Raw genomic sequence first — 13,754 nt, forward strand, 5'->3', positions numbered from 1 at the left:
ATTTTGGGTTTTTTAGATACTCTATGAATGACAAATTCCCACAGCATACCCAGTGATTTTCAGTGGGAGTTGCTAACACTAAGAAGCTCAAATAAGGACTCATTTTATAAAGTCCAACCCAGGAATATCTGCATTAGCAGACACTAAGAAAAGTGTCTGCTTAAGTGACACAATCCACAGTTAAACCCTTGGCTTTGCCTAATTGAGCCTAGCCATCTACTTTAAGAAAAACTTGAATCTGCTGCACCATCCTAGTTGATCTTCACTTGCTCACGACATGTCCCATCTATCCAACACAATGGAAGGCAATGTTCTGACCTAAACTGTTAAATTTCCATTGTGACTTGTTAGACACGTCACTTAACACTTTGGCCTCCTGTTCACTGGTCCATGGGATGAGGGTGGCAATATCTCGGCTGAGAACCATGAGACCTTCATATATAAAGGTAACAAAAAAAATCCATAAGAACTACATTAAATCAGTCCTCATCTGTCTCCCTTCTGGTGTTCATTCACAAAGTATGAACACAAACTATTCAAATGTTACAAGTATGAACAGTCATTCATTTCCTTACTATCTATCTGTCCCACATGTGTACTAATAGGCATGAAAATACTAAACATAAATCTTTTCTTTATCCTCAGAATGATTTTTAAAAGGCACCTTTCCCTTGCATTTCTGTGTGATGCCTCATAAATAATAGATCAGTTGCATGGTGTTAGTGTTAATATTAATGTTTACCAGCCAGTGTTTGAGAGAAGGACAGAAACCTGAATTCCAGAGAAATGGCAGCAGTCACCATCCAGATGTATGTTTTGCAGTTCAAGTCCATGTCTATGGTATACAGGTCTTATTGGGTTCACAGTCCCATGAATTTATTCAATTTACCCAGAGACGAGGATGCTTAGCACTTGATAGAACTTGGCAACAATTTTTAAAATGAATTATTTAAAGTTAACTGGGAGGTTAAAATAAAATATCTATCAAGCACAAAACAAACAATGGAAAGATACTGTGATCTGTTTCAGGAATGCTGACATTTGTTTGTTCTGAAATTAAAGCAAACCTTGTTTTCTCTGCCTAAATGTTGACATTTTCCAGCATGGAGATAAATAACCTTTGAGCTGTTTAATGCTTTGAGACTCAGCTTCAAGAAAGCCTTCCTAGCTATAGGGTTTTTTCCCCTACAAAAATGTGTTCTGGATCCATAAAATATAAAGAGCAGGATTAATTATTTAGTGCCAAATCCATCTCTCTCTTGTGCAATAATACTAGAAGTGAGGAGGGGTGTATAAAGACTTTTTTTTCCCCCCCCTCTCATCTCCCATCTTAGCAGTTTTACAGGATGTATGTTTGGCTCAATCTAGCCTAAGAATTAGAGGCCTGGTTACCATATTACCAGCCTCAACACAGTTCTGTGAAGGCCTTGTCAACAGATGAGTGCAAATGTGTGCAGGCACCACAGATGGGCAATTCTCAACACAGAGGAGAATGATGTCCTTCATCATCCTAAGAAATGTGTGGTCTGCCTGTCTCAGTACTGTGGCTGCTTTCTGTGGCTAGAAAGATTCTTGTAAGAGATAAGCAAACGGTACCATCTCTACCTTCCCATGCAGATGTCCATTCAAGAATTAAAAGAGAATTTTGGAGAAACTCAGAATCAGCTACAGATGTGTTGCCTAGGACACTACAGAAAACAAACATACCGTACTTGCATGCTGAGTTCATTTACAAGCTGATTAAGGAGTAGGACAAGAGCTATATAAAGGATGTGTCTATTATTTTAAAGAAAAACTAGTTTCGGGCACAGATCTGAGACCTAGCCAAAACACATTTCCCTCCCTCACCCATATTCTCTTGCAGGAATTCCCAGCCCGCAGCATGGGCATTGGTCACTGGTGGCCTTGTGTGAGTGATGAGAAACCAGGCCTGCAAGAAACTAGAAAAACAGCCTGGGAAATCACAAGTTGAGGTAGATAGAAGAAATGCCTCAAACACTCACAAGACAAAACGAGTCACAGGGTGCATTCTGTGGAGGTCGAAGCTGATAAGGCTGCCCGATGCAGCTAGGGGAGAGAGCCCTGGGGAGACAGGACAGCTCTCCTCTGAGACACCTGGGCAAATTTCAAGGGCCATGTATCTGTCCAGTGAATGAACTTTGCTTCACTATCCACAAAATGCATACTAAAGTTAACACCCCTCAATATGCTAACAAAGGCTAACATGATCATGCTAATTACATCATCCCATGAAACACCTTACCCCTCCCACTACATGGGATGTGTAGGTACGTGGGTCGACCTAGGGGACAGACCCAAGGAAAGTTGGTATAAATCAAGGGGGAGAAGAAAGGGGGGTCTCCGCCCCCCAGCCACCTGGAGAGAGCAGTGAAGCGAAGACGACTGATATCAGTGAAAAAGATGGCCGCCTCCTGGAACCCTCGCTGGTGGGATCAGCGCAGGAACCCAGACCAGTGATCTGTATTCCCTCATTCCCTCTATCTCCCTCTTTTCCTTTTTCCATTAAGAAATGCAAGGCATATTGTATTGCTCGCCACAACTTGCTATATACTTGGCCAGTTATCATGTGTTCAATTAGTACCTTGTGGGTAGTTAATAAATGCTTGGACTTGGAGACTTATCCACTCCATTGGGGATTTGCAAATCTGAGTCACTTGTCCCCCTCATCTGAGCGGGACATGACACCTTGACAGGACTGCTTCACCTTGACTTCCTAGCTGGTTGGGGTAGGATGGCCAGCTATGGTGTTAATGGGGGAGAATGGATGGAGCAGGGGTAGAGACCAAGAAAAGAGGGGAGGGTCATTGCATCCCACCCTCTGGCAGAGAGCAGAGCAGAGTGATGACCGTCCCAGGCAGTGGCAGGCAGAGACAACTATTTCAATGTGAAGTAGAAAGAGGGGGACAAAGCACCAGGTGAAAGAAGGACACTCTGCCTCTTACATGTGTTGAATTCTTCCCCCATCCTAGCTGCTGAGTAGAACACTTTCAAAAGGCACTGCAAGATTAAAATGACTTCAAGCTATCAGAGAACACAGTATTTACCATCTAATGAATGTGATTACAAAAGCTTTCACTCTGTCTCTGACATACAGCCATTGCAATGCTTCTCAAACTCTGATCTGCTCACAATTACATACTATAAAAAACAGTTCTGCACAGAAGCAGTCTCAACCTCTGGTCTACAAGGACAGCAATTCACTAGGAGTTCTCTGAACTCAGAAGCTCTCGCAAGCCTATTGCTATCCCGTGCATCCTGTGTCAGCTGACTCCTTTAGCCATTTTTCACCGGCCCACTGCTTGTCAATAAATCACTGTGCTAATTCCTGTGACGCCTCCTGTGAAGGGCTTTGGGAATTGTGGCAAAGATTTCTGGGCTGCATCTGAGAACTGGTGGTGAATGGCTGACTCCAGGTTGACATGATGAAGAAAGGTTAAGCTCTTCAGCCAAGCAGCCTCTTAGAAAGATTCATTGTGACTCCAGCTATCCCTTTGCTATACAGCAAGGCTGTCCTCTGCATCTGCTTGAATACATAAGGGAGTTGACATTTGTCTTCTGTGTGGCTCATGTACTTAAGTTTTCCTCTCTTCTCGTTACCCGTGAAGGGTGATTACATTTCCTGTGGAGTATCACTGGTGATACATCACACTTCAGGGCTGTGTTCCACACCCCCCCCCCATCCCCCCTCAATGGGAACCTGTGGTTACTTCATCTTTTTCCTTTCTTGAATACCAATCCTCCCACAAGCCAGTGTTAGCCACCAGCCTCCCACCAAAGAAGAATAATGGGACTCCTACTGAAGCTCATTAATAGTAAATTATTTTCAGTTAGTGAAGACTATTTTCTCAGTGAAGTCTCTGAAGAGCCAATGACAGCACAGCAGAACACTGTCTGCCCCACAATTGATTTGAATACAGTGGTTTGAAGGAAACCTCAGACTTCAATACTGTGCCATTAAGAACAGCTATTTGTATGGTGCCTGTCTGAACACTGAGGATAGGAGGGAAGGTAGAGTCTGTCTTTCCTGATCAGTTGATTTTTTTTTTCCTCCACTAGATGGTCTTCAAGTAAACACTGGCATCAGAGGTCTGAACTGGCAGTCACAAGCTGTATAAAAAGCTGTAAGTCACAGAACTCACACTTTATTGTATAAAGCAAGGATTTTTAATTTTTTTTTTTCTGTAAAACAAAGTCAAAGCATTTAATTTTATTTTTCAGGTCCATCCTTCTGGCAGATGAAGCAAGAAATCCCCAGAATAAGCAGATGTCAAACAGGTCAAGGGCACACTGTTTCTACAGGGTAGATTTCTCTGTCTCTCCTCTCACAGTTCTTTATGACACTCTTAGATTTGTGCAGGGAACTGCTATTTGGGAGACTTTCAAAGCAACCTGAGGGAATTAGGTACCTGAATCCACACTGGAATTCAAAAGCTCTAGGCCAAGCATTTAAAAACCTTTGAAAAGGATGCTTAACAAAAATATGCAGACAGATTCCAAATCTACACATGTATACATAATAAATATAGCACTGAAAAGGTCTGTTTCCATATCAAACAATACTTTATGGCTTGTGCTATATAAGTGCATGCTTATTTTTGCTATATCTGACTTCATCCAGTATGTACTATAAAGAAGCTGGAACAGAGCTGGTTGAAATTCAGAATTTCTAAAATATTTGAAAAAGTCTTTTTAAAACAAAAGTATGTGTATATTTACTCAATTAATTATCTATATTCTTTCCAATCCAGAATATTTTTGCTGGGGAGGAAACGGAGGAATTAAAAGCTTTTCAGTTCAATTTCCTCAAAAATAAAAACTAGCATATGGCTGTCTTATGCTTCGTGAATGCCCCTGCTACAGTGCAGGGTAGCTGGGAAAGCTCAACTCTGACAGTCTCAGTCCTGGTGGGGGACAGTTGGACATCATGATTGCTAGAAAGTGCAAAACACCCTTGAGCCATGTGGCAATTGGCATGGCAGAGTTACCTTGTAGTTACAGACATGGAGCCCCAGTCCAGGCTCCTCTAGGCAGCTAGGATGAAAACTCCACTGTCTCAGCCCTCAGGTGGTAGATTACCTGGGCTCTGATGGGACATGAGCAGAACCTGTATGTTTTCATAAAGCATCTCTCTCTGGGCAGCCCAGACTTTACTCTAAATGAATTTGGCCAGAAAGTCCCTGACCACCTCTAATCAGGAGCTGCTGTGAGAACAGAGCTACTACTTCCACATAGCTGCTGTTCAAAAGAGAAGAGGCAGGGAAGGGGAAGAAACTGAAGAGTAGTTGGGGCTACTCTGTGAAACAAGCAAACACCACGGGCTGTTGGGCTGGTCTGGGACACAGGGGAATGTCTGACATGCACATACCAGGAGTAAACACACTCAAAAGCACACAACCTCCATTACAGCTATGTTTTCTAAACTGAAGCTCATAAGGCAAAAGAAACGACAGAAAAGGCTCTCATTCATGAGAGAAAACAGGTGGTACAGCTCCTGGTTGGGACAAGAGAGGGAAAAGATGAACCATGGGTACTACTGTAGTACTTTAAGCAGCTACTATATAGTCATGCTCTATTGCAACAGCTGAAGAAAGGCTCAGAAGTCAATAGTATCCACTGACAGAGCCTCCCATGAACAGTTGGGACATCTATTGCAAAAATATTAGTCTTACACTCATTTGACCAAATGAGAGGAAAAAAATCCAGAGCTGGAGAACACAGTTCATTAATAGAAAATCAGTCCTCTGCTAGCTACTGTCAAAAGCAGCTTCTGGGTTGTTTTTTCTGCAGAGAAGCTGCTGCTGGGACTTTGTCAGTTCAGCAGTTAAAGATAATCTCAAAGAATCCCTCAGCAAATTGTAAAGTGCTCAGGCTGAAGAACAACAAGGTGTTCAGGGACTGAACTGATTGTTTTAATTTGCGTAATACTAGCAGCAAGCAGTGCTTCAGAATTATTCTGCTTAATTCACCGGTTCCAGAAGCAAGACAAACCCAAGCCAGCTTCAATAGATAACCAGACCTAAAAGTATTTGATTTTATTTCCATCTAGATAAGGAAAAGTGCATCAAATCTTAAATGATGTTATTTCATTGTTTTTTCTATATACTAACAAGGAACTAGGGGTGTGCACTAACACAACACAGCAGTCAATAGGATCTGACTCTTCGCTGTCAGATCCATCCCTTTTACTATTTGGAAAAGAAGAGACACAGGTCATCTGAGTACTCCCAAAGTCTCTATAGATGGTGCCACAAGTGCACCTACCTTCCTCCTTCAGCAGCCAATACATTTCCTCTCACTTCATTTAACACACTGTTACAAATGTGCAGATCTCACCCTAGAAATGTGCAAGTAATTCACTCAAAGGCAAGAATAAATCCTCCCTTACCTATGCCTCACTTATATTTTTAACAGCATAGCCATCAAACTGCAGCAAATCAATTTTTCCCCTTACTGTCTCCACACTGCCTTTTCAGAGTATTTTTAGTTGTTCTGATTAAAAATTTACCTCTTAAGTACCACTGAGGACACAGTGCATTTCTTGCTTAGTTTTGTATGCTTTTTTCTGCCTACCTATGTATCTTCCTTACAAAGGAAGATGTGGAGGCATATCCTTCTTTCCTTCCCTTCTCCTTCTAACAAAAGAAATATTAGTATCAAACTTTAAAAATATCAGGTCCCAGACCACTAAGAAAACAACCTCTCTGCAAAATGCAGAAAACACTTTTTCAGAATGAGAATGTTAGGCCATCATACCTGACAAGATTATGCAAGGTACCTAGAAGAGACTCATCATGCTAAGCTGAAAAAAACATTTGCAGGGCTCACCCAAAGCAAAGATAAGCAGCTTCGGCATTTCTGGATTCACTTTGTGGTGCTACATTGTAGGGGACTGGTACTTAGCCCTGAACTCTTCTCTCTGTCTGTCCTCTACATTGGGGCAACACAGGTCAAAAACTTATTCTGCTGCTTCTACTGACTGTCTCAGAAATGCAAGACACTGCTCTTATTGGGATTCCCTGCATGGCAGCAATTTTTATTTGCTTATTTGTAGTGGGCTGAGACCTTTCTACCTGTTGACTGCCATTCAGCCAGCCTTTTTTTTTTTTTTTTTTTCCCCCTGTGAAACCCGTTTCCTTTCTGAAACTGGAAAAGTCTTGACCACGGAAAAGAGATTATTTTCTGATTTAACTTCTGAAGGTCATTCATATTGATTAGACATATAAGACAAGTTGTGTAGTAGAAGGCCTGAAGTTAAAGATATTGAGGGTACAACAGCCATGGAAAAAAGTACAGAAAAAATCCCTGACTTTCTTTTCTCTCTTCAGTATCAATATAGTCCAAAATATTCTCTTTGGTTTTGCAAATGTTTGTTCCCTAGAATGTTTCAAAGGGAAAAATGTCAGCCACAAATCCTCACTCATCATGCATTTGCACAGCAATGCTTAAAGGTCCTTAAAGATCTCCAGGGATTTGAAAGAAATAGTTCAGTCAGGTAGCAGAAACAGTGTCACTGCCTTCCACTGACTGGTTGCAAGGCTCATGCAGCATACCACAACCCAAGGCAAGTCACAGTGAACTGATTTTACAGACCATGCACAGAAAGATATGTTCCACAAACTAGATGTATGAAAATCTGAATATGTGCAGCTAATGCATCAAAAGAGAGGGCTTAAATCCACAGGATGGGCTGTGGAAAACATTTTGCTCACTGCAAAGTTACCTTTCTTCTCTATTCTGCCTTCCTTACAGATACCCCGCTCCTGTTCTTGCCATAATTGCCACAGTTTCACTCTGTTTCCTCGGACTTTCAGCAAAGCCACAACTACTTCTTCATATCTGTTGATTTATTCTTTATATACCTAAATAATGGGTGTGTTACATCCATGTTTTGCATTATTCATCTTGGGTGAAGTTACACCCAGACTGTGTTATCAGGACAAGCCTGATACAACACGTAGATTCCAATAATATCCTAAAAATCAGGTGACAGTGGGCCTTACTTTCCTATTCATGTTCAGTTGTACAGGTCTGTGATGACTTTTTATGCTACAGGTGATAGGAAGCTATCAAAAGCTGACAGAATTATCCTCTGACCTGTTCAGTCTCTCACTTGCTCCCTTCCCCAGATGCATGTTCTGAAAGCAAGAGCCACATCTCATGCAGGTGATGCTCCTCCCTTGTGCATGGATCTACTATTCCCAGGTTTCACAGTCTGACTGTGGAGCTAAAGCTCCTGAGCAGCTACCTGGTGTGCCAAGTGCTGCTTGGCAGCTGAGATTCACAGGCCATCTCCTCTCATGTGATAACTTGTGCAAACACTCATCGGTAACACGGAGAGGAGTGTGGGGATTGCAGACACCTGAAAAGTCCATGGTCTCCATTTAGTTTGACACTTTTGACTCAAAAGGAGGGTTTGGGGCAGGTGGACCTATTTGGAATTGCTGGGATGAAGGCACAGGGAGGAAGTTCTTGTGGATCAGAGGACTCTTGCTGAGCATCCCTACAGTTATCCTGGTTTCCAGAATCACTTTGCGCAAAAGCAGCCTACCTCGACTTAGTTACCAAAATTCAGTTCTCTGCTTGGAATAGAGCAATGGATTTCTTTGCTCTCTGTGGTCTACCTGTTGCACTGGTGAAGAGGAATTTAGAGGAATGACAAAATCAAGAGTTAAGTACTGAAATGCCTACATGTCCTAACTACCGTTCACACATTATTTCCTAATAGGGAATGCTTTTTTTTTCCTACCTCAAAGTAACATGTGACTGCAGTATGAAATAAGTTTCTGCCTGAAACATTTTACAATTGATCTAGCCCTACTAGGCTGGCATCCATTACAATTAGTTTCAGCTATAAGGAAAAAAAATATTTTTGCAGACCAAATAAAATCAAAAAGTCTATTTTCTAGAAAGCCTTCTTCACACATCACATATTAGTCAGTTTACCTCAATGCTGTGTCTGGTTTAGTTAAGTTTACCTAAAATGCATTTAGGCTGGAACAGTTCTTAATTACCCTAAGCACAGTAACTTGTCATTCTCCTAAATTTGTGCTTTTCAGTGATGAGACTCCTTCCTGCTGTATCTTTTAATTGCCTGTGCTTTCTTGGAAGATGTCTCAACATTATCACCTTACAAAGCAGATAATCAAGATTTACTTTTTTTTTTTTTTTTTTTTTTTTTTTTTTTCCCCCCAGACATCTCTTCCTGTTTAAACAATTACTTGTCTCATGTTTTTTCTCCCCTCTTACCTTTTCCCTGTAGAGGAATATATTTTCACTGCTAATACATACTGTAATTGCAATGTACTGGAGCATGGCTATGAGTCTGAACCCCAGTGGAACGTTGAAAGTTTTCTGAACCACAGAAAAGTCTGTATCACACAGTATCCCACAGACAGCCTCTATAAAGGACCTTAATTAAAAGACCTCTTTCTGTGTTCTAAATTAGTTTTATTTGTACAGCATTTTCTGTTTTTCAATCTTTATAGTCCTATAACTAAGAAAGGTAGTTTAAAAAGGAATATAAGACTACCAAATGTCCCAATTCCTCACGAAACTGGTATTTTTAAAGGATGAAAAAAAGTCTGATTTTTAAATTTTAGAAGTGATTAATTACAAGCATGAATTTATTAAGCTGCTTGTAAATAACATTCAAGACAGAAGCACTGCAGGCTTCCCTATCCTATACACTCTTCTCCCATTCTCCATACCATAATCTACAAAATCAAAGATAATGATTACAAGCATCTAGATCTGTAACATACAGATCCATAAAAACACTGAGGATCTCTCATGTTTATTTCCGTGTCCAAAGGCTTTTTTGCAACACTGAATTAAAGAAGCCACTGTATTGTTCCTGTAACAAGACAATTAGCTCGGGATTAAGACTAAGCAGAACACCCTTCAAAGACCTTTAAACACCTTCCAAAGGCTTTAGGGAACAGACAAAATGATTTATAATGGCTTACGTCATCAATCTGCAAAAGTTACATATCTGCACACACCCTGTCCTGAGAAGAAAGGGCAAAGTAACCATTATGTTATATTTTTAATCTTTTTAAATAAGTACATAATCTCCTTGGAATTACTCGTTTTTAATGGGGCATTTTAAAAGATTTCTTTTATTGTTGTTGCAATTGAACAAACTAAGAGGACTACAACATCACTTACTAAAAATCCATTAGTGTCACCACCCAAATTCTTCAGACACCAAGGTGAGAAATGTTTCCTCCTTGCAGTGTGAAAACATATTTGGATGTCTGCTGAGTGAAGGTTTAATGGCGTTAGAGGACAATAATAGGAAAGTCCTAAATCTGTGTGACAATTCTCAGGAAGCAGTCATCTTTTCCATCTATTTCCAGAAGTCACAGAGGGAACAGAGGTGTATTCCTTGAAGAGGAAGAAATGATCTTGTACTGAACAACTGCCACCCCTGGTATATGTTCACCATGTGTCAAAGCATATCAAAGGAGGAAACACATACAGCAGAAATCCAGAATAGCAAATCCTGTCCCTACCCCACCACTCTACTAGTATGGAAGATAATATTCTTAGTAAAGAGAACCATGACCCATGAGCTGAGCCATGACTGATGCAGTGCTGCTGGCGAGGTCCTCCCAGTGCCTGCGGATTCCTCCAGTAAACTGCTAGAGTAATCACAGAACAATACTGCCTCTGTTTGAGGGAACAGGGAACAAGATTTCTCCAAACCTTCAGCCTTGGAATTTCTGCTTACACTAAACCCAGGATTTTCCCCCCAAGAGAAGATGTAACAACAAAGATGACTGCATGGTTAGTACTACCGGGAAGAATGTATACAAAAAATGGCAATGAACACAGAGGTGTTATACATAAAATAAACATTCAGAATGAAGGAACTGGAAGAACCAGTTCCAAAAAATGGGTCCAACATCCCAGTTTTTACGAAAAATGTTTATTTTTACAGTATCAGAACCATCATGATAGAAAACAATTAAATATATTTTCAGCACAACCTGTGTGAGCAGCCTTCAATATCTTATGCACTTGTGCTAACTGATACAATGGTGCAGTCCAATACAATAAGAAGTTATCCATACCTGCAAGAAACTTGAATTTCTCTGCAAGATCCAGTTTCATTGTTCTTTACAAAGATTAGTACTATCTTATTCTGGCCTATATTCCTCTGCTGGACACATTGTTTTGAGTATAGGGTTAAGATCATGTCACATGATTTGCACGTGAAGACCACTCAAGAATTAATTATTCAAAGCATTCAGATGCCCACACAAATTCCAATGATATTTCTGTTTCTTTACACAGTGGTAACAGTCTCATATAACACCACACAGAAAGGGTAAAAAGGAAAAAACCCAAATAAATGTTAACCCACTGAACCACCATGAAAACTAGGTCATAGAATAATCTATCCATCTGGTCTGCAACACACATCAAATTCAAAAGAACAATAGGGTCAAACACCTGGATATAGAAATAAAAATATAATCTATAGGTGCTGGAACACAACATGAAGCATTTTCCTATCATCTTCAAAAAAGACTGCAGTTAGGTTTACTACCTGCCTTTCTATGGTACTAGAAAAAAAAATCTCAAGGAAGAGAAATGATTTTAAACCCCAGTTTTAGAAAGTTGGGTAGCCAGCAGCATATTTAGTACTTCATTTGGAAACAGCATGTAATAGCTGGTACTTTTCAGTTTTTGATACAACTAATAGTATCAGTTGGACAAGTAACCTGTGCACACAATGGTCATGTCAGTGCTTCTATATCTATAAGAAGGTATTCTGAAGCCTGAGAGATGTCAACAGCATAAATAAGTGTCAGAAAGAAAGGAACAAAATTTGGGTTTTTTTGTCTCTGTTGAACACCAACAATAGTATTCTGTAACAAATCATTATTAGCCCTGACATTTATAGTAAAGGTCTACCAGTGAATCAGGACTAGAAAAAGAAAGGACGAGAACAAGGAGACAAACGCCAGCCACTGAGTGAAGAGTAGGACTAGAATATCAGACATGCTATGGTTAAGAGTGTCACGCTCTGGCAGACGTGTTGAGGAAGGCAGTTGTTCACTGCTGCTGTGATTAACTGAGCACAACACACTGGACTTGTGGTCTGAATACCAGAAACTCAGTACTAGTACAAAACTGAAATACAAGATAACATTTTAAAGTAAAAATATTTATTTTTGAAGGTGTTGTGCAAATGTTTTGGAGCTAAAAAATGAAATGTGCTGACTGAAAGAATCAAGGATTTCTTGGTATACAAAACTAAAATATTGACAAAATATTTATATTCTGACCACAGGAAGAATGTGTTAAACGTTTTACTTACTTTGGATGGGTATATTCATCCACTAGGACAACCTTTTCTATCAGGTCTCCACCAACGGTTCGAGCCAAATCATAGAAATCATTCTTAGAGTAGGTCTCAGAAGGCAGCCAAAAGGAGATGTCATTGATCAAAGGTGGGTATCTGCTGAGTGGCTGAAAAAATGAAAAAAAATCCCCTTGTAAGTGGCTGCACTTGGTAGGTATACCTACAACTGTTTTGAACTTGGATAGCACAGAAAGCATTCATTTTAGAAGCTTGTTGAAATGTTTTTTGAAGTGCGAACTGACCTCGTAAACAACTGAGATGCAAGATTTTATACTAGGAAACGTCTTTTAAAGAACTCCTGATAACCACTTTCATTCATTCAGAAAAAACCCCAACTTGTTTTGTTTACTAAAATCAGCATTTATAAGCCTGAATACACTTTTGGATCAGAGCTGTTTAAAAGGAAGAGATCATTTTAACATGATTATACATTGGGTAGAATAGCACATTTAAAAAGCATTTTTCAGATTTTTTACAGATTCAAAAATTCTTATCACTTTCATGCATAAAATTTTTATGTAATTTATAGCATTCTTATATAACATATGTTTATTGTTTGTATTCTTCAATTTCTGAGAAAGTCTTATCAATAGGCACCTTCTTATAAAAAGGTTAAAATAAGACAGACACTTTGTCTTTAAAAGAGGGATCTGTTTGCTTCCCAGTGGTTTTTATAGACATCCAAACATCTACAACAACAAAAAAAAGTATTGCCGTTAGCATAATTATTAATTCCACAAATACCACAACAGACTCTTAAATATAAAGGGGCATCTTTGCTGCAGACAGAAAGATCTCATCTTGTGGCCAGGACAGTGTAACGTGTTATTTGCAAAAACAGGAAGAGAAAGAGAAACAAAACAAGACGATTATTAATTTTTCAGTTTTGATGAAATTTTCCTGGAGTCAGTGGGTTTCAGATTGTGCCTTTGCTGAGATGTTCCCCTCTTTGAAGAAAATAAAATGGTAATGCTCTTCTTTCATGCCCTCTAGGTCATGCAGTATCTTCCTTCTGCCTTCCATTAATGCACTGCAGTTGAAATTAGTACTTTTGCACAAGATTGTTGGGGTCTGCAGGAGAACACATCTTTTCTTATTTTGCTTATATGCACATGACAGCTGATGTGCACACCTTGGTCTATACAGTATATTATCTCGCTCAAAAATGTATTACACGCCTGGAAATGTTTTATGATGGAGCAGTGAAATCCTAAGTGAATACCTGCTAAAGCAATAAACCTGTTAAAAAGGCAAATTTACAGCATGCTGATTTACTCAAATCCTGTTCTGTACAGTGTAAACCAGTCAATAAATATCTGATAGGGAATACAGTGCAAGTTTTAAAGTAATAGCCCCCCCC

General features: G+C 39.8%; 1 protein-coding gene across 4 annotated transcripts in view; it reads right to left on the minus strand.

The window, feature by feature from the left end:
* The window catches only part of FARS2 (phenylalanyl-tRNA synthetase 2, mitochondrial), a 253,757-nt gene that overhangs the window by 69,954 nt on the left and 170,049 nt on the right, over positions 1 to 13,754 (minus strand). For 3 of the 4 annotated variants that reach the window (XM_026843387.1, XM_026843386.1, XM_026843388.1), the window contains exon 7: positions 12,350 to 12,501. In XM_026843387.1, the coding sequence (XP_026699188.1) occupies positions 12,350 to 12,501 (152 nt within the window). Of the gene's footprint in view, positions 1 to 7,323; positions 7,337 to 12,345; positions 12,502 to 13,754 lie in introns of those variants that run through there. The other variant, XM_026843389.1, reaches the window with a different exon arrangement.

Source organism: Athene cunicularia (genome assembly GCF_003259725.1).
Source record: "Athene cunicularia isolate RWA chromosome 2 unlocalized genomic scaffold, athCun1 chr2_part1, whole genome shotgun sequence".
NCBI classification, from domain to species: Eukaryota; Metazoa; Chordata; class Aves; order Strigiformes; family Strigidae; genus Athene; species Athene cunicularia.